Here is a 21,586-nt window from a genome sequence, read left to right as displayed (position 1 = left end):
AAGAAGACGGAGCAGCTGCAGGATTTTTCTTGAACTTTCTGAACAGGCTGTCCATTGTACTGATCTAACAATGACCTCTCCTTCTCATTGGCTTGGATTGTCAGCTCTAAGCATGGGAGGGAGGCCTTCTGTTTTCAGTCTAATTCTTGCGTAATATAGGGAAGGCAGGGATGTCACTGAACTGTGATGTCTCAGGTCAGAATCTTCCCAGTCATGCACATATTAAATGAAGAACAGAAGACAAATTATGTTCGGAGTGTTGGCTCCCCAGTTGCCTCTCTGTGTTAATATAGCTTTTGCCATACCATACCAATGTGGCATAGTTTTCCAACCATTCACACTGACTGCGCCAAAAGATCAGTTAGTCAGTCCGCTTGTTACAGTCAATTGGGAACTATGTTTGACATATTTATTTTCTTAGTTATTATGTTTAAAGCATCAGTGTTTTGGGTGGTGATATGACACTCCTGCAGAAGGTAAAGATGTATTTTAGAAGTCAGACAATACTGGAGGTATTTATGACTGAGACCCATGCCACTTCCTCATTTAGGTCATTGCCACTTTACTTTTGTTCTTCCACCAGTGAACCACATTGTCTTCCAGTGTCTCCTATTCATTTTTGTGTTCTTTCCACTGAATTCCATGCATGTTTTACAGAGGCTGACTATGTTGCAGTCTGTGGCTTAGAAACTAAAGCTATTTCTCAACCCACAGATTTTCCAGAGTGACACACTGGACTGTGGTCAGCTAGATAGCCAGTCACTTCCTGTGTGTTTATTGTAGCCTTCGCTAGACAACCTGTACTCTGTGACCCAGGATCTGGCCTATCAATTTCACCTTTTGTTCCTCAGATGACAAACACTCTTGACTGGCTGTATTGATTGCTGATTTGAAATGGATGAGTTTGAACAGCAATATTACTGAGGTAGACGACATCATCTAAAAAGGGAGGGATCTCTGCTCTCTTTATTTTCATGATGGATGGGATGCGCAGCAGATAGGCTGGTGATTGATGTATAGCAAACAGTGAAAATACTTACACAGTCCTCTGTGTACCTCTTAAGGCGGTGTTTGACTGCATTCATATAGGTTGATGCATGGCATTCTTTGTGTGGCACATAATACGAGACCCTTTGCAGGGCAAACCACTGGTGACCTTCCCGGTGTGTTCTGTTGCTGGTGTATCAAGCCTTAAAGAGTCTAAGCCTGCCCAAATGCTTAGTTTTTTGTGTCCTACCGAGTCATCTTTCATCTTAACCATTGATCTTGATTGGAATCTTATCAAATTGAAATGATTCCCTCTGTGCGAAAAGCTTGAAGGGTTGAATAGAAGTACAATAAAAGAAGAATTGCTTCAGATGCACAATGGAAAGATATGTCCTCTCCCTGTGTGACTTAGGAATGCTGAGCACAGGAGGAGATGCCTACTGCAGCTGTGCTTATGTAAGTCAGAACCTGTCCCCTATGACTTACATCAGGATGATGTTATTTATTCATGTATTTATGCTAATACGCTAACATATACTAACTCCCAGAGAAAAATCTGCAACTGTAAATGGTCCAGAGACTAAGAGGTGGAATGAAAAGGAACGTATTGTTTCCATCTGGTTAGTCTAGTCCTTTTTACAGTGCTGTGGCATAGGGGGTACGGTGTGTATCGAGTGTGTGCAGCTGCTGTGAGCTGCGACAGCCAGCCTGGGCTAAGTGTTGTGTGAAAAAGGGGGTGTGTGTGGTGCTCCATTGAACAAGCGGTTGAGGACGCAGCAGGGCAAATCTTCACCTCCGCCTCTCCCCAAAGAAATCATGCCACGCACCACAGAGACCTAGCCTCCAGAGTATTGGCTTTCAGTTGCAGGGTCAATGGAACAAAACGACAGCCCTTTTGTCACTTGTGTGTCGGAACGAGCAGGACCACTTGTGCAGAGCTGGGCATTGTGTATGCAGAATTTTCAATGAGCCACTAATTAGGAACAGATGGTTGGTCCAGGTGGATGTCCAAACCTCTGACAAATCTCTCAGGTTAACTGAGACATTCTGCATGTTCTTTCCCCTCAATCTAAACATGACATGCCTGGACAATGACGACAGGCAACGTCTACATGCACCATATGTCCAGTCTATGTGTTGTGATGTGAAACCTTTATGAGGACCATATGATATTAGGATGGGGGATGGGGTAAGGGGGTTGGTCAAAAGGGATATAAATGCTCCATCCAGTGTGTGTGTGTTTTCAAAGCAAAATTCAATACAAAAAAAAATGATTCCCACTGTTCAGGTTCATGTCTGACCTGGCTGGGTTTGGAAGTCTGCTCACAAGCAATGTTCCACGGAACATAAGAGAAGAAAAAAGAGGATGACAAAATGTCTCTTAAAAAGTGTAAATGGTCCCTTGTGAGAACATGGCTCTGTTCACTCGTTATGAGGTTATGAAGTCTGCAAACAGTTGAGAATGTGCAGATCTCTCTCTCTCTCTCTCTCTCTCTCTCTCTCTCTCTCTCTCTCTCTCTTCTTCTTCTTCTCTCTCTCTGTGCCCTTTTCTCACAGTATCTGTATCTACTGGCTGTGAGTAAGCTCCATGGTGGTTTTAAAGCCTTGGAGGAAGAGTCTCAGTAGAAAGTTGACAACATTCTTGCCAGAGACAGTGCGGTGTAGCAGACAGGAAAACATGATTAGAACTGACTGTCTATTTTTGGAACTCACTCATTGTGTCTGTCTGAACAGTTGTTTTCAACTATTAAAAACCTAAAGATAGAAATGAAATGTTTTAAACGGTAAGAAGTAAGTAGAAGGGATCTTCTGATGTCTTGTTCGTTCACCGACTCCATCCAGTCATATTAATGTCCAGCACTGTTAGGATGCCGCACAGTCACACTGGTTCCATCATTCATTCCTTGGTGGCCCTTCACCAGTGTCCACCCACATCCCTCCAAAGCGTCTTCTTCATGTGTTGACTCTGCAGTTTGATTGGCAGCACAAATATTAGTGCATTTCTGTCTCACAGATTGCCGGTCCATGGGCCACTTTGAACGTCACGGCTGACAAGGCCAACGACCCATGTGCATTCCACAGAGCGTTGCTCAAATGGAGGAGTCACTCTGTTAGTGTGTGTTCGACCCGCTGATAAAGGGCTTACTTTTTAACCACTGCCTTCTCAAGGACGACAAGCACAAAGGACTCCTCAGTCCTTCTGCTTTTTGACAGTGTCACACACGCACGCACGCACGCACACACACACACACACACACACACACACACACACACACACACACACACACACACACACACACACACACACACACACACACACACACACACACACACACAACAACACTGTTTAGCTCAGTCATGTACACTGCAAGTTTCACACTGACCAATGAAATGCCTGGGGCCAGCCCTGAGGTTCAAAACAATGACATGTGCATTGACCTACTTGTCCTTCAGCTTTGTTTGAGGAACTTTTACCACAGAAGAAAGCTGACGTAGCGGTACAATATGGAAATGTGCGGTATGTTTTGCTGTGGCACCTTCTTGGTGGTAGGTGGGCTAACTTGAGTAATTACTCTTGCGCAATAGGCGGTGATGTGCTCATGGTGATTACTGATTACACATGGCTATTATGGGTTTTGGTAAGTGGACAGAGACTTGTGTTGTGAAGGATGATGGATACACAAACATACCACAGAGACGATGGTAGTACATTTCATGTAAGTTGGATTTAATTGTATAAAAAAGGTCTATGGTCTGTACTTTAAAACGATTGGAACATCATTTGGTAACAGGGGTAACATCTCAGATGTACATTTCTCTTGATAGGTACTGTCTGTTAGACAGATTTGACTTAGCTCTTCTCATTTGACAGTCCTTGTTTGACAGTCCATTTTATTCCAGTGAGTTCATGCTGATGTTTTCTGTATAAATGGGTGCAGCTCTTGCACTTCCTGTTGTAGATTCTAATCTGTTTGAAATACAAGATTGGCCCTTTGTATTTCTACAAATATCTGCTATTGTAAGGGTTTAAACATTTTCCCCCCAAACTTCCTTATGGGGCTATTTATAACACCAGTATATACCTTTAGTGGATAAAATGCCTCTTTGTATCATGCTTCAACTAAAATGAAATACCATGAAGGTATTTAAGGTATTACTATTAACTGTATATCAGCTGCTATTGGTTGGATATTCATGCACACTATGGTGTTTTGTAACATGCTTTGCCAATACAAACATTCTATCCAGGGTGATGTGTCCTTAGAGTGTTTCTCTGAAATTGATTCTGCATTTGAACAAGGGTTGTTTCTAGGGCTTAAACCCTGGAATACATGTAATGGAAATATACTTGCTGGCTATAAAGTTTGATGTTTTATTCAGAGCCTCCCACTCCCACCCTTGGCTCTGCGGTTATGTGGGAGACTCCTAGGGTGACGGAAGGTCATCGACAAGCTCTCCCTGTATCCCACACATTTGGGTGTTAGAGGAGTTTGGCTGGTTTCCGGACGGCTGTCATCCATTTGCACTGAGCGTGATCAGGTAGCAGCAGAGTGAAGGGAGAATGCTCTTACGAAAGGAGCAGATTGGCAGCAAACATTGTACGGTTTTGGACCATGAAAGACAGGTAGTTGTATTGCTGGCGTGTTCTCTTTCCTAGCAGTATTCTCAGCAGGTTCCACTAGATTCTGTTCACAAGTTTTAACCTGCTCCTATTGCTCAACTGACAGTGTTGAAATGTATTTTCTCACGTCTCAGACCTATGACTCCCAATCACAGAATATACAGTAGACAGATATCACCCAAAAGAAAGTGAATTGACATGTTTAGTGTTCGTGTTACGTACATCTTAGATATGGGCATTTGGTGTAGTGGAAATGGTTAATATTTCACATGGTGAAAGTTAAATCTTGCCCCTGTCATCACCACCAGTATTGCAGTGATTTTTCATGTTATGCCTTAGTGAAACTGCACAGATGAAATTAAACCAAACTGGAGAATCATTGTGTCTCTAATGTTTTGGTAAAACAGAAACTCTGTCATGTTATAGGCTTCTGTATTTGCTTGCCAAGCTTTGTGGTAGAAATGATTTAATGGCCTAATATCTTTTCAAGGTTGGTGAACAGTATTTTCACAGCTGTACGTCCCTCAACAGCTGAAAATATTCAGCTTCGTTTGGGGAAAATACAGCTTGCTCACATGTTTCATTTATTCGAAAGCACCAGTTGTCAGACGCCAAAAAAATAATTTTAACTTCCATTATATGCCGCACTCTCTATCTCTGATTCATCATTTACTTTGGTATTCTTTGCACTGTTGCCTTTTTAGTGATAACAGGAGATAATGAAGCCTTAAACACTGAGATTAACATGTTCAAGGGGGGTCTAATTAAGAGGGAGAGAGAGAAATGGACCAAAATAGCTTGAAAGAAAGCGAGAATGGGAGAATCTATCAGCACCAGTAACCTCAGTCCCAGAGGTCTGGAATGGCACTGCTGAGCGGGTCATGCGCTCTAGCGTCAGCTGGAAATGAAGATGCATGTCCTCCGAGACAGGAAATGGCTGACAGAAGGAATGCTGTCTCTCCCCTCATCGCTCAGCCTGTACAGAGCTCGGCCTCCAGCACTGCTGCTGCTGCTGCTTCTGCTGCTCGCCCCTACTTCATACAACAACTTCCTGTAAATAAGCACAATTGCCCACCCCCAGCTCGCCCTGTTACCCCCCTCCAGCCCCCATCCCCTCAGATCTCACACTGACCTCCGCATAAACCAAAAGAGAGCTTTTAAAAGAGGAGTGCGGGGGAGCTGGGGAGGTGGAGGGGCAGTTGTTTTCATTTCTGTGGAGATTGGACGTTTCCCACTTCTGCTCACAGATGAGTTTGCCCTCTGGTTGGAAGGGAGGAAACGGCCAAGTGCTTGGCACAGGGTCTGCGAGAGCCCGGGCCATGTTTATGAACGTGCGTCCAGGAGAGGAGTGGATGCTCATGTCAAAGCCAGTGTGCTTCCATATGACAGCTGTGGGTTGGGCTTCGGTTCATGGCAAAGACTGCGATTGTTTGGATCAAAGGAAAGTCTAGTTGACTTGATTTAGAAAACCCAATCAGGCTGTATTTTGAAATGTGAGCATGAGACAAACCCAGCCAGTTTTACAACTCCACAAAATGTGGCTGGTGTTACAACATTTTCACCCCATGTTTGGCCTGAGTCAATAAGAAACTTGCCTGCCTCCTCAGCCAGTCCATGAGGACATAAGCACCGGAACAGCAACTCTCCTATGGAGCTTGTAAAACTAATATGTGCAATAAAAGCAGATGCTTTTTTTCAGCTCTTGAGGTTGAATAAATTCAAGGGAAAAACAATATTTTTTTATTAAGACAAAAGATTGACCCTAAGTGTAAATCTTGGACGATCTCTTAGCAGACTGGTACAAACTACACCTCCCATACCAATCACTGTTCTCTCTCTCCTCCTCCACTCGGTGTGTTTCTATTCCTTTCTCTTTCTTTCTTTCTTTCTATCTATCTTCCTTTCTTTCTTTCATTATTCTTTCTCTCTCTTTCTCTCCCATCATCCCACCCTGTTCTGTGTTTGAGAACAGAGCCTTAATCCTTACTTCTTATTTGTGTCCATTTGTGAGCCAGCTCTGAGCTCCCTCATTAATGACTTGGATCTTATGGTTTTAGATGTATTAATGTTTTGGCTCCACGGAGCCATGAAGTGACCATGAAATGTTGAAAGCTGTGCTTCAAGTAATGAGTGCAAATCTGTGAGCAGTCTTGCTGAATGATCAAAAAATATTTGTTCGGTTTCTCTGGTAACCACTGAAATTCGTCTTCTCTTTCTGGACATCACGTCAGTGTGTGTGTTTTTTCAACAGTGATTGATCTTGATAAATAGGCCAGCATACTCCAACTAAACTCACTGTCACTGCAGTGGGGTGTATTTTGGCCCTCTGTTTGGAATTCATTGAGGTCGCATTTCATTGAGGCCATATTTTGGATGTCAGATAGAACAGCACCCTTATTTGGATTCTGATATATGTTTTGATCTTTTTTTTTGCTGATGACATCAATAAACTCAAAGTGTTTGTAACTCAAACTGAAACACATTTTCTAGCAGCACCTAGCCTATCTTTCCATGAATTCCATAACTCATCATACAAACTGTCACTGTGTACAGATTCTAAATCTTTGAGTTTGAAACTCTCAGCTATGAAAGACATTGCTACTTATGCCCTTCCACACATAGTAGTAGTACGGCTTTGTGGTGTGAAATCAGTACCTGCTCGTCTTACCGGCTGTTTTGTCTCTTTGTCAGGTGAGTGGGCAGTCAGGTGAAGATGACTGCCAACAAGAACACCAAGGCTGCACCCAGAACAGGAGTGGGTAAGGACACTCAGAAGATCCCAGAGAGGTGAGTGGTCAGCTGCAGAAGCAAGCTACCAGAGCTCCAGCTACAGAGATGGAGCGGTTGGATTGAAAACACATGAAGCTGTCTTGTGAGAAAAAGTAACTGATTGAATCAAATCAATTTGTTTATTTGATCAAATCCATGTATTTAGTAATATGTTAAACTGCCTAAATCCAAGATTTTTATGTTTTTATGAGGGAGCGGCTGAAATCATCAGGCTTTCATAAACGGTGTTCTTACTCTGGAAAGGGGCCCCATTCAAACATAAACTCTCCTCTCAGCCCTAACTTGTTTGAGTTAACATGTTGAGAGCTGACATTTTCCGGCTGCAAGACAGAAACAAACGGAGCTGCATAATGAAAGTTCTGGAAACGCACTTTTCTCTTTCTCTGTCATTTGTCATCCCTTTTCAGTTCATATATACTGTCTGTCTCCTAGAATCATTCTCCTCAACACAGGCTATTGTAGGGAAAAATGTCTTGGGAGAACACCATTAAAATACATTTTTGCCTCTGACACCACTGTTCAGCAGCACACGAGAGCCTAGAGTCAGACTTGTGCAGTTTGGTATGTTTCTCCAATGCAGTTTGACTCTAAGCTCTACAGTCACAACTCTGGTATGGCAATTATTATATCATATCTCATCATTGCATTGCCATTTTGATCCTCAGTGGTGATGGCCGTGTGACTGTGTGTCAGAGAGTCTAAGTGGATTAGGTTTCCGAAAAGTATGGGTGGAACTGAACTTCCTCAGTATCAGTAAGTCAGTCTCTTATCAAGGTTAAGCCTTAGTTAGGCACCCTGTAGATCATACATGGCGATGCCTACTTTGAAGTTCAATTCAATATTGGTTCAGCCTCTGGGTTGGGGATGTGCCTTGACGTTTAGTATAAATAAGAAGCAAAGTTATAGGACAAAGTCTGATGTACTGGACTAAAATATGATCACAGCCAGACACTTCTCCTTAGAGGGAATGTTCTCCAAACACGCAAGACAGAATTTCCTTAATGATCTCTTATCACAAATTATATGACGAGACATTTATGAACATTTACACAGTCTCTGTGAGAAATTATTGTTGCATGGCCATCCCTTCTGCCACAGGGCCATCTCTCTTGTATAAGAATACACACAGCTCTGATATTAAATCACAGCCTCTGCTGGCAGGAGAGACTGCTGAGGAGACACATTTTATGAAGAGAGGATTTCAGCGGAGAAGGTTTTTAAGGAAGGCACTGAGACAAGCTTCTCGTAATAAAAAAGATAATAACTACAGGAAGCATGATTCACCACTGGGGTGAAATACGTTCAGGTTGTTGAGGGGGTGAAGAGGAAGAAAAAAAGGTTTGTCTTCGATAGAGAAAGTGAAGGCCAAGGTGCACTCATTGGCCCTCTGTGCCATGTGTTTCTCCTTTGATGTGTTTTTAATGGAATCCTGCAGTTCTTTTCTCACTGGCTACTGAGGGAGCAGGAAATAGCCTGTGGTCGGGAAGGTGCCCTGCCAGATCTGGTGGGAGTCGATCCATTTCTGGCAGCCAGCTCAGTTCATGTGTGGCCAGGGCGGCGCTGAGACTGCCCTGCTCCAGCGCTTGGCTTGTTGTCTCTGGCCACAGCGTATGGCCATGGCCACAGACCCTCCCCAGCCCCAGCACACGCTGCCTCGGAGAGAGGCCTGAGTTCAGTGTTTTCTCTTCTGTGTGGAGAATCTTGAAGGAGCTTAGCGCTGCACTCCGGCGAGCTTTCACAGATCCTGGAACGGATGTTTCAGGCATATTTTTGAATGTGCTCTGTTATTCCATAGCTGATTGTGTTTTTAAATGTGGCTATAAATGGTGGATGGGTGGATCAAGTTGAGTTAGAAAGGAAGAATTGGATGGACTTTTAATGGCCTATTTAAAGCTACATTTCCAGTAATAGGATCTTAATTTGCATTGGGTTGTTCACAGGATTACAGAGTGTAAAAATGTTGTTAAAGGCATCATATTCTACACTTTATTTTAGGGTCATCCTTGGTCAAATTTAGCAGCCTACCTATATTTTGTAGGGTGTGAAATTTAGCTTGGCTGACAGAAATCGGACTTGTCATAGCATGGTGATTTGCAAAAAAAGGAAAAGAAAATAGATCAGTTTAAAACCATCACGTAAGGAGCGGGACTCTGCTTCGGTTTTATATAACAGGACATGCATTACATGTGTTTTCATTTCCACATAATTACATTTTATAGTACAGAGCCTCAGTCTGACCTTGGGTTGAGGTATGGCACAGGGGGAGTGATGTAAATATGGTTTTGAACAGGTCAGCAGTCGTTCCAACTCTTAGAAACACAGATTGCTTGAAACCTGTTAACTGTCCCATGCTTGATGGATGTATCATAAAGTAGAATGGGTATGTGGGACTCGATGGAGTAACTTTGAGTTACTTAATGAGTCCAGGATATTTCTCCAAGAAAGAGTGTAGCTGTAGTCGGTAGGTCGTCTGGTCAGACGCCGGGCTTGTTAAAACATCCCACCGGCCTCCTAGTGGGCTTTTATGATGGATGGTGTGGGTTCACTTCATTCAGTGAATTCCTTCAGGGAGCAGTGCCTTTGCCCAGGCCCTTAAAAAACTCCCCAGAAATATTTTGATGGTGTTTGACTTTGTGCTTGATTCATTTGGTTCATTGTGTGTGCCTAATTGTGAGAGAATATTTTTTTTATATCTGTTACATTCATTGGTGATGGTTGGTTTTGTGTTTTTAAATGCGTGTGTTTGGTTAATATGTGACTTTGTCACTCCTTTAGTAAATAGGGTGACAAAATGCAGTGGCCTCTCTGAACAAAAGCGCACAGAGAAAATGCTTGGTTATTTGACATTGACTTGAGTAAATATGATTCAATTATTCACCACTGTGTCAGCTGTCAGCATTTCTTTCTTTTTTTTCCTCACTGTTTAAATAGTCCTATAATCTGTAACTCTGACATGAATTTCACCACAGTCGAAAATAGGTACAAACATGCTAAAGGAAATAAAGTATCTCTTATGTTGAGCCTAAGGAAACGATATATCATAAAGCTGTAGTCTCTGACTCAGCCTGTGGGTTCAAAATCTCACAGTTTAGTTTATATTCTGATCCTTGGGGGTGTTGTGTTGAGTCATGTGTGAACTGAGGATTTGTCTGAGAACTGTCAAGCATTTGTCTGAGAACTGTCGATCTTTAAAACTAAAGTAGCCCAAGGTAGGGCCTGCAGCGATCCAGGTGCTGCCACTCTTCCCCACCCTCCCGCAGTGGGGTGTGAGGCGATCTGTCCCAACCTGCATCCTGGAACACCGGCCTGGCCTGCTCCCAGCCAGTACTCGTTATTCCAGCCGCCACTGTGAGCATCAGATCTCTGCCTCATTCTCACCGAAGCAGCGGCCAAGTCGAGTCAGAGTTTTCTGGAATCTGGTGCACTCAGGATATTTTGAAACGATTGTGAAAGTTTTTGTCTCCTCATATGTGAGGAATCTGAAAATGAGGTCAGCGGAGCCTCTCTCTCCACTACTAGAATTGGTGTGAGGTGTGTGAGTGGGTAATTAGAGGAAGGATTTTGTGTGCCTTGTAATGGATTCTAAGGAAGGACAAGACCCACAGCACAGCATCGTTGTCTCAGAGGATTGGTGAAGGTAGGAGTTGCTTCATCTCTTATAGCCTATGCTTTCCCATGGCTTTGTGTGTGGGGTCCACATAAATTCTGCCCAAATCACTTTAATTATGTGGAAAAATCCACACATGCATTTTTACTGAGCATTTCTATTTGCTTTGGCTGAAAGTTTGCTTTGATACTGCCAAAATTATGTCAGATTACTGGGGTACTTTCCATGGAGTGTTTTATGCGTGGTCAGTGTTACTCATAATGTGAAAGATCTATCCTTGTTTTGAAGTTGCGTCTTCCTTCCTTTTCTGAGAAGAGGGCTTTTTCATTTTACGTCTGAGCAAGTACAATGATTTATCTGTTGGCAATCTTGCGTACACACCTGAGATAACCACTGGTATTCCTCTAATTTCTCTTTCCTAGTGTTCTGTCGACAGGCATCAGGGACTTTTTCAGCAACACAGAGCATTCAGCTCTTTCATGGTGTTTAATGGACCGACTGACCATTTTTTCCCTGGAAAAGAATTCAACAGAAGCAATCTGAACCGCCTTATGGGAATGTTTTTTTTTTCATTTCCTTGTCCTTTGCTCTCATTTCAGGTGCCAGTCTGTTTCCCCTCCTCCCACTCTCTTCTCTTGCAAGGACCAGTGCCATTCCTCATTCAACGATTGCGAGGACTCTGCTCCGCTGTCCAGGTACACCAAAGCAGACCGCAAACTCCTGAGCCAGCGGAACTGGAGCCAGAAGACCGCCAGCCTCCGCAGCGGTGCCTCTCTCTCCGCGGACTTTGAGTCCCAGAGCCGACTCATCAAGGCCAAGAGCATCAGCTGCCTGGACAAGAGGCTCTCCATCTTCAAACCCAGCCAGAACGACGACGGAGCAGGTCAGGAGCAGAAGGAGAACCAGCAGCTGCCCGAGGTCAGCCAGGCTAAAAAGGGTCTTAGCGCGGGGCCTCTGAGCTGGAGCACACTCTCCCTGGGGCCCGGCTTCTCCTCCACCTCCTCTGCCACCAACCACAGCCACAAGCGCACCCTCTCGCTCAGCTGCACGGGCGTAGGGCCCCCTTCTGCCGCTATCCGCAAGAAGATCTCAGAATGGGAGTGCCGGCGAGTGGCTCTTCCTAGGATGAGCCTGTGTCTGGAGAAAAGGCCCGGCAGCGAGTGCGTGGGAGGCAGTGGGGACGGCCTTCTACCTTCGCCCTGCAGTGAGAAGACCTTCGACTTCAAGGGCGTGCGGAGGATGAGCACCGCCTTCTCGGAGTGCTCCTACCCAGAAACAGAGGAAGACGAGGCGGTGGCATCGGACAGGGAGTCCGCGGGCCGCTTCCAGAAGAAGCAGGGGAAGACCGAAGCGTCTGGTGTCTTTCTGCGCTCCCTGACGGCGCGCAAGGAAACCTCCGCCGTCCTCACCCGGATACAGAAAATTGAGCAGGCGCTGAAGGACAGTCCTACTCCGTCTCCGCCCCAGTATCTTAGCAATTGCTACGGACAGGACAAGGGACGACATAAGTCGTTCTCCATCGGTGGCCTTGAGGACTCTGACAGTGCCTGTGCCAGTAAGCGGAGCAGTATTTGCTCCATTGCTACAGAGTCTGACTTCTCGCCAGCCTCGAGCAGGCTCTCCAAGCTCAGGCAGAGGTTCAGCATCTGCTCCACCCGATCCGAGAGCCCTGAGCCCCCAGCTGCCAGTCCCGGTGGCACGCCGGTCAACCCCTTGCCCAAACCTAAACGCACCTTTGAGTATGATGCCAACCGCAATCACAAAGGCACAACTCCCAGCAACGGACTACCTCCCTCATGTGAGTCCCCGCCCCCGCTGCCCTCCACTCCAGCCCCCTCCCTGACACGGAATCCAAAGACTGATGGAGGCTCCCCTAAGAAGACCAAGGATAGGTGAGGACAAATGGCTCCATACCTCTACTGGCTGTCGGCGATAGATTCAATGTGTTTGTTTTAATGTAGTAGGCCTACTTACTCTATGTGAGCAAATGGTAGAATTGTGTGCTGTCCCTAACTGCTAAGAAATGTATCATCATTGTTGAGCTTCTCCAAAGTTCCATTTAGGGTTAGAAACACAATATGTCCCAAGTCAAATAGATTTATTATCTAGCAGAATGACAGAGCAAAGTCTACAGTTTTAACAGTAAGAACACAGAAAGGGAATTCATTTGTTTAGCTCCCTTCAGAGAGCTCCCTCGGAATGTCCAACCATTTATTTGTCTTGGACATGGAAGCAGCTCAGACATGTTGTGAGAATGTTGTGACGGGTCAAGATCACAGGCTAAGCATTCACTTTGTTGATGTTGTTGCAGCGATTGAGTTATTGGCTTTTGTCTTTGGCTGCGGGGTAATGTACAGTAGATCGGTTCTGCTGGTTTCACAGGCTCTAATGTTACAAAGTGATTTGGTTCCACTCAGTCTGCTCTCTGTTTAGCATTTGATAGTAAGCAGGGATCAGCATTGAGTCTGATATTCATTTTCCCAAGGCTTCGGTGTTTTTCCATATTAAACTATTGTGTTCCTGGCATCCAATTAGGGATGTCATGTCATGAAATAGCAACATGTTTTTTGTTGTGCAACCTCTTCTCAGTAGATCTGATGCATTTCATATGAATAGAGACTGGATATGTCTCACTGAAATTAAATGCATTCCAAGCATAGTTTTCATCTTATCCTGGGTTGCTGTGATAAAAGGCTTGGTTTGTAGCATGTGGGCATCTTTTATTAATTTCTCCATGGCAGCTATCCATGCTCTGGTCAATGAGACACAAGCGACAAGCCACAGATCTCAGTGGAGTACAGTAGAAAGTAATGAAACGCAGCTTTTAATATAGAACGTCTTTCAGCCCAAGCGATCCAGCCCAGAAACATAAAACATTTTGCTCCTTCATTTTGCTCCCAAGTGTTGGCTCAAGCTTCTCAATGAGCTTGAAGATGGGCCAAAGCCCAAACAGGCGTACACTGGAGCCACAGATAAAGAGCTCTGATGATTCTGTACACTGTGCAAATCCTCTGAGAAGATCGTCTGATAGCAGCCTGCTGGTGGAGGTTCTGACGGATAACTTGAATTCTCGTCGTGTAGATCTCCTTGGCAATGCGCTGTGCCGCCCGCTGGGTTCCCATGGCATTTTTTGACAACTCTCTGAGTTTGTTTACGGCTCTCGTACCCTGTTTAGATGTGCTTGAGAGAAGCAGTTGTTTAGCCCCAATGTCTGTGCCTGTGGAGACTGGCCAGACAGTTGTGATGCATGAGCAGGGGATCCTTTAATGTCCACTGAGCCCCAAGTCCGTGTTTAAAATTCCTGCGGCTGGCGCAGTGTCAACTGTTTGGGAGCCACAGGCAGACACTGAACCACTCTTATGATATCACAGCACTAATACATGCCTCTATTGCACACACACACATGTGCACACACACACACCCACACACACACACACACACTCCCATAGACAGATGGAGGACCAATTACACATGGTTTTGTTCATGGGTAAATAAACAGGAAACCGTGGGCCAATCAGAGCACATGTTGCCGTCAGCCTAATTGGGTTGCTATTGCATGTCCACAATGTGTCTGTCTCTCTCTCTCTCTTTCCCTTCATCTGAGTCCTCCTCTAAACTGGCTGCCTCACACCCCGTGCAGACGGACTCTAGTTTGTCTGGACCCGGTGAACCCCGAGTACAGATAGCCCTATCGTGCAGACGAACGCACTGTATCCGCACACTGTATCCGCACTCCCTCGAATCGGGGGTCCAAAGTGAGTAACCTCCGAATCCGATTGCTGTTGGTGTTCGTCTGCACGCTATCCGCATACCTAATCGGATTGCCCCACGTGATCGCATCATTAGACCAGCCAGAACAACGGACACAACAGGCATTATTTAATAACTGAATGGGTTGCCATGGCGCAGTGAGTTTGGCAGCCAGTTATAACAGCTCTCCAGTTTAAAAGAAAAAATTCTTCCCATTACCTTGCTCCTTTTCCACGTGAATTTCCCTAACGGGATTAATACAAATGTATCTATTTTAGGAAAGGGATGACATTAACAAGCCACACTTTAATCTATCACTGTTTAATCTATTTGCATCAGACCATTTTTCAAAAAACAGTTTTTAAAAGTGTCAGCAATAGCCTATATGAGCAAATCTGACGTGAAAAGATTTTTTATTATAGACGGAAGTTTCAAAACAGATGAATGTTACGTTAGCTTTAGTCCTGTCAGACAACGATAGCGATAGCTACTAGCTAGCGTTAACGTTACTTCAGAGGTAGCCTACAGTACGTGAAGGACAAAGCCATCAACAATAGCCTACATTTGTTGTTAGTAATAAAACCATGAAATTGGAAGCAATTGTAAACCATGAAACATTCAGGATCCACAGCACTTGCATTGTGGTCTCTCCTGCTCAAGCTCAGCATCTCCATAAAGCACAGGCATTTAAACAACTCAGACATGTCATGTTGCACATTGCTTTGTTGCACTGTTCTAAACTCTTTATTATCAATAACAAATATAATTATTTTTCGCTTAACCTACAGTCTGCTCTTACCACTGATTTTATAAACCACCATAATGTGTTACTGTGCAGATTAAATGTAGGCTATGCGGCTAAGCTAAACGTTGCTGTCGGTAGGAAAACTGTATGATCAGGGAAAGTGTATTAAAACCGGATGTCGTCACTTTAAGCCGGTCTCTGGTTGGATAAAGCTTTTCAGCAGAAATGGACAAGGACCTTTACTTTTTAGTTGAGAAGTTGTGTTGATCGCCTGGCATGCAAATGATCGGTTTTCTTTAAATTATTATTATTTTTGTGAAGTTATACGGCTTATGTGAATAAAGCTATCTACACAACTTTTTATATGTCTACATTGACTCGTTTAGTTGTTCATGTGGTACACGTAGGTCTTAACTGAAGCTAACGCTTAGACCAACAATCCATTGGAACACATAGTAGCTAGCTAGCCTCGCTGCTAATAAGTCTAACGTTAGCATGCTAATATGAATAGACCCATTATAGTCAGGTGGCTTAATGCTCAATTGACTTGTTAACCGAACTTTTACGAAGTCATACAACTAAACACACAAGTGACTTGTTAACCGAACTTTTACGAAGCTATATGACCAAACACAAAGCTAGCACTGTTAATTCTGCTATAGCTAGCCAGGTCAATTAGCTCGCCTAAGATACTGCAATTTAAGCTAACCAATTACCTCATTTCCCCCAAAACCCATCGATTACATGTGTTTGTGATGTGTAACATATATCCTTAATCAGTCATTCAAGTTATTAACGTTTATTTACCGCTAGCGATTACACGACACAAGGGTAATTCAATCGCTATTAATGTTGAACTTGAACTTTAACAACGTCACACAATATTAAAAGTCAGGCATCGGCATGGTTCCTACAGAATAAATCAAAGGTCCTTGTCCATTTCTGCTGAAAAGCTTTATCCAACCAGAGACCGGCTTAAAGTGACGACATCCGGTTTTAATACACTTTCCCTGATCATACAGTTTTCCTACCGACAGTTGCTAGTTGGAGCTCAACTACTGTCATATGTTATTTTGATAGCATGCTCCTGTCTTCTTCTCCGTTTTCTTCAGTTGTCTGTAGCACCAAAGCGCCACCAACAGGCGTGGGGGATGTACTACAGCTGAGTCAATCGGATTCACTGGGTTCATGTGCACGCGATGTAAAAAGTGGGTAGGTGTGAAATAGGTGTGAAAAATGAACCCGGGTTCAGGCAAACTAGAGTCCGTCTGCATGGGGTCTCAGAGAGAGCTGGTGTGTGTGTGTGTGTGTGTGGCGGGAGTATGCCTGAGCAGCTTTTATCTGCTCAGGTGGTCCTGCTGATTGCAGAGGGGGAGGGCCAGGGGTGGGGTGTGTGTGTGTGTGTTGGTGAGTGAGCTGACCCAACTGGACCGCTCTCCAACTGTCCGAGCACGTGGCTGAAAGCGTGAGGCCAGCTTGCTTTCTGTCTCACACCATTTCCTCTTATCGTTTTTCTTTATGGTTCGGCACATCTCTTTCCGTTCTTTCTTGCTCACCTAATTATGGTCTGTCTGCTGTCCTTCTTAGGGGATCGTACGAGTCCGAAGACGCCGCGAGCCTGGCCTCCTCCCACCCTTCTTCGCCCACTGAGAATGGCACGGCCTCCAGGGGCACTCCCATTCGCCCCAGCTCTAAAAGCCCTTTAGAGGAAAACGCCTACGAGGACATAGTGGGTAAGAGTCACACACACATGCGCACACTCACACACACACACACACACACACACACACACACACACACATACGGCCAAAGTTCCAAGAATGACAGGCCTCTGTTGTGTTTGCGTGGAGCACGGTCAGGGGGAATTTCAAGGAGCACAGAGGAATTTCAGTCCTTCAGAAAGACTTGTGATGTGCATAAGCCAAACAGCAAACAATAGCCTACAATATGGCGCCAGACGGCACGCCAAGCAATGCCAAGAAACTTAAAATGGTGATTGAGTGTTGGCATGTTTGACATGCCCTATTCAATATTCATACATTCGCATTCTTTTCATAAAGAGGCTCCTATCTGCATAAGGATATATTTGTACAACTATGCACAGTATATGTGACTATTTGTTTTTGTTTGTGTGTTTTTTTCCTAACTTTCAAACGAGAGTTTAAAAAAGGATTTATACTTGGCATTGGAATACTGAATTGCCTGGAGGTACTGACAATGGATGTATGAAAGCCAGAAATAACAGATGGGTTATATAATTTTGGCTTTCCCTTGCGGAGCGGAATGTCACAGTCATGTTTTAAATTTATGTTGCATCTCCATCCTATGGGAACAACCTGTATCGGCCAATTGAAATATGTCTGGACCCAGCAGAACATTTCTTTTGCATACGTAAAGACAATATTGTTTTAGTCAAGTCAAAAAAGAGAAAAATATGGCCTATTACATTTTTTGTTGTTGCTATTAGCATTGTTTATTGTTTATATACGTAGAGAGAGAGTCCACTGCACTCATAATAGAATCAATAATGAAAGCAAACGGTAAATTAAGCAGTAACAAAATTAGCAGTGGTCTGTGATATTTATATCATTATTATTATTATAATTTATACTCAGGCTTTAGAGGGTAAGGGTGTCTAGTAGTGTAAGCACCTAGCAGAACATTTATTAAAATGTCTAATACAACCATGTAGGAAATAGCTACATAACTCCTCAGCTGGCGTTAAATAAAAGGACTCCTTGACCACTACAGCATGGATGGTGCGAATGCTTGTTTCTGTGTGTGCAGGGTGACAGACTGCTGGACGTTTTTATGTGCAGAATTCCGTCCTACTCGGAAATTAACTGTGGCTGATGTGTAGCGGGTACCCAGAGGAGCCTCACATGTCAACAGGAGGCCTGCATGTCAAGCCCCCACGCCTGCCCTCACACACACACACACACACACACACACACACACACACACACACACACACACACACACACACACACACTGAGGCACATTGGCAAGTCACCCTCAGGGCCAGCTATAAATCGCGGTCTTGCTGAAGGGGCTTGGATGCCAGACCTAATAAAGATGTCTGCTGGGAAAAGGAAAACATTTGTCACATAGTGAGATGAGCCCCTTTTTTATAACAAATCAGGGAAAAGGGGCGTTAATGTTGTTTCCTCATCTTTGGGGTTAGCGGCTTGTCTCCCTCTCTCTTTCATCCCTAATGAGTATGAGCTGCGGGGGCTCTGTGTTGGAGCCACGTGTCTCTGCGTGTGTTGTTGAGGCTGCTGAGACTGACGCTCTGTGTTGGAGCCACGTGTCTCCGCGTGTCGTGTGTTGTTGAGGCTGCTGAGACTGACGCACTGTCTCTGGGACACTACTGACCAGCCGTTCCAAGCGGTGCATCAGTCCACGGCAGAGAAGGCACAAGGGTGACTCCACTCTGCACTCCAACAAAGACTCCATTGTTCGCCAAACACCTCCGGTGTGTGTCTGTCTGTGTGTGTGTGTGTGTGTGTGTGTGTGTGTGTGTGTGTGTGTGTTGTGGGGGGCTGGCGTTGTGGTCGAGCGTTGCTGATTAGTTCCAGGGAAATATATTGCCTCTGTGTTCTGGGCGTCTGTCCCCGGCGATTCCGCTCCGGTTTGAAATAGCTGGCCCCGATCGAGGCATGCAGCGGTGGCTTCCTGCATGACCAAAGCTGCGGTTTTGCAGGTCATATGTTCCATTTAAAAAAAGCAGCCACATGTGTTGGGAGATAAGCCATGTTTCTACTCTCGTTCCACCTCATGTTTCAGCCTGGAGCCCAGGCCCCCGGCACCCTTCACTTGGGCTCCTGTTAAGGGTTTCAGTCAGCAGCAGTGGCTCTGCTGTGGCCCCTGAAAGCATGTAGCGGTACAGTGGGTGCGGTAGGTTGGCAGCGATGGAGCCACGATGAGATACTGCCATGATGACACGATGCTTCACGGCGTGTTTACATGGGTTACATATGATCCGGCCGAGACGAGATGTTCGCTCAGTAACTTGTCAGCAGAGAGGTGCGCGACTGTGTTTTCTGGATCTCGGTAGCAGCGCTGCTGGCCCGGCTAGCTAGCGGAGCGGGGAAGTGCTGACAAGAGCAACAGGAAACTTCAGGGACGATTGAGTGGCGAACATGATGCTGGAGACAGAACTAAGTGAGTCTTTGTTTTGACGTTTTTGTAGTTGTATTATTTTGGAAAAGCTTCGTCAGTGCCACGCGGTAATAAATCCACAGGCTCAAACGAGGTAACTTCCAGCTCAGGCTGTTTTTTAGTCGTCACTCCCGCCGCTCTACCCTCCTCCAAATGAAAGGAGCTCAGAACTGACGGAAGATCCCAAGCCACAATTGCTGAGTGTTCGCAGGCAGTGCTCTCAGGGCTGGCCGATGTGGCTTTAAACCTGCCCGTCTCTTTTAGGGCCAGATGTGTCGTATGATTAGTGGTGCCACTGAATGTTTACATGACACAAGTCCTGTGCAGCAGGAGAACATTCCCTCCGCCACATGAATGGGCAGTGCCACTGTAATCACTATAAAGTGGACGTCCCTCGGTGGGGATTTTTTATTGGCACAGTAATATGATACCCATATTGTCTGCGCACACAGTCTGCACTCTGTGTCCTCTTGCTTTGAAAGCCTGTTGTATAAACAAAGGCACAATCACAGTGTGTGTGTGTGTGTGTCCATGTGTGTGTCTGCGTATGTGTCCATGTGTGTATCCGTGTGTATCCGTGAGGGTTCGTGTGTGTGGGCGTGTGTGTGTCCGTGTGTGTGTCCGTGTGTGTTTGTGTGTGTGTCCGTGTGTGTCCATGAGTGTGTCCATATGTGTCCCTATGTGTGTGTGTGTGTGTGTGTGTGTTTGTGGCGTGAGTTTGCCAGGTAGGAGTGCCCTCTCTCTCTCTCTCTTTCCCTCTCTCTCTCTCTCTCCCCCTGTGTTATTTGGCTTTCTGTAAGCAGAGTCGCTGATTAGTACCCTCCAGCACATCAGCAGGGCCGGCAAACCTGTTATTTCCCCAGCATGCCCTCATTATGCTGCCTTCATCTCAGAGCCATATGGAGCTCTCAGGGGTCATCCCAGCCCTTTTATTGTAATGCTCAGCTGTAATGACACATGAGATCCCCACGGAGCCTCATTCAAAACCCTGACGGGCCGACCTTTTTCTAATGTACAGTTTTACACACAAAACCCAGAGTTGTATAATTGACCACCTTTTAATGACTAAAAGCTTTCAAGACCGGAGGCGTTTGACGCGTCGCGTGCCAAAATGAAGTAGCGGTTTTCCAGCTCGGTGTGTACCAAAGCAGCCCCTTTTCATGATGTCCTCAGGCGTTTTACTGAGCCGAAGTGCAGCTCTGCCCAAGTTCTCATAACCCTCAAGACCCCTTAGAAAAAAAACACCATCACATGCTGAGCGTATGTCAAGATGGACATAGCCTGCAATGTTACACAAGGTCTTATACAATCTGGTAATTTCCCAAGCACAGCTAGTGCCAGATATGTATGGATATCCCGTTGACCATTTCCTGTCATCAGATGTGTGTGTATGCCATGACATGCCCATAGGGACACACATTTGTCCTCAGGGACAGGCTTGTTTTGGACTGGACTTGTTTTAAAGTCACGTGTGGCTCTCTCTTTCGACAACTGGTTGCTATGGTTGTAGTTTTCTGCTGTTGGCTTTGGATTCAATCTGAACTCCTGAGTCTTTCTGAGAAGACGTCGAAGTTTTGCCGGTAAACTTGTGAGGCAATATAATGACATCATGACATCTCCGTGGATATATTGTGAGAAAGGCTGCAGTTGTGTCAGGGCAGAATCCTCCTCCACCGTAGATGGTCTACATGCTCGGACCATGACTCACTAGTGACCTGAAGACTTGAAGACTCGGAGCAGCCAGAGTGCTTCGGTCCAAAAGAAACGATTTTTTTTAAACAATAGAGCTGAGCGTTTATTGGGCCAGCACGGCCGAGAGACTGCTCCAGAACATTGCTCCAATGACTCATCGGATTCTGCCCCCGAAGGGTGCCTCTCTCATTCTTTCTCTCCCCACCTCTCCGCTCCATTCTTTCTCTCTCTC

The 21,586-nt window shown here is 45.1% G+C and overlaps 1 protein-coding gene across 4 annotated transcripts in view; it reads left to right on the top strand.

Moving 5' to 3' along the window:
- The window catches only part of dennd2b (DENN domain containing 2B), a 48,729-nt gene that overhangs the window by 7,757 nt on the left and 19,386 nt on the right, over positions 1-21,586 (top strand). For 2 of the 4 annotated variants that reach the window (XM_031569418.2, XM_012834716.3), the window contains 3 exons: positions 7,301-7,396; positions 11,606-12,898; positions 17,089-17,234. In XM_031569418.2, the coding sequence (XP_031425278.1) occupies positions 7,323-7,396; positions 11,606-12,898; positions 17,089-17,234 (1,513 nt within the window). In that variant the 5' untranslated portion in view covers positions 7,301-7,322. The other 2 variants (XM_031569420.2, XM_031569419.1) reach the window with 2 other exon arrangements.

This window comes from Clupea harengus, chromosome 6, assembly GCF_900700415.2.
Source record: "Clupea harengus chromosome 6, Ch_v2.0.2, whole genome shotgun sequence".
NCBI classification, from domain to species: Eukaryota; Metazoa; Chordata; class Actinopteri; order Clupeiformes; family Clupeidae; genus Clupea; species Clupea harengus.
This window is presented reverse-complemented; position numbering and strand designations above follow the sequence as displayed.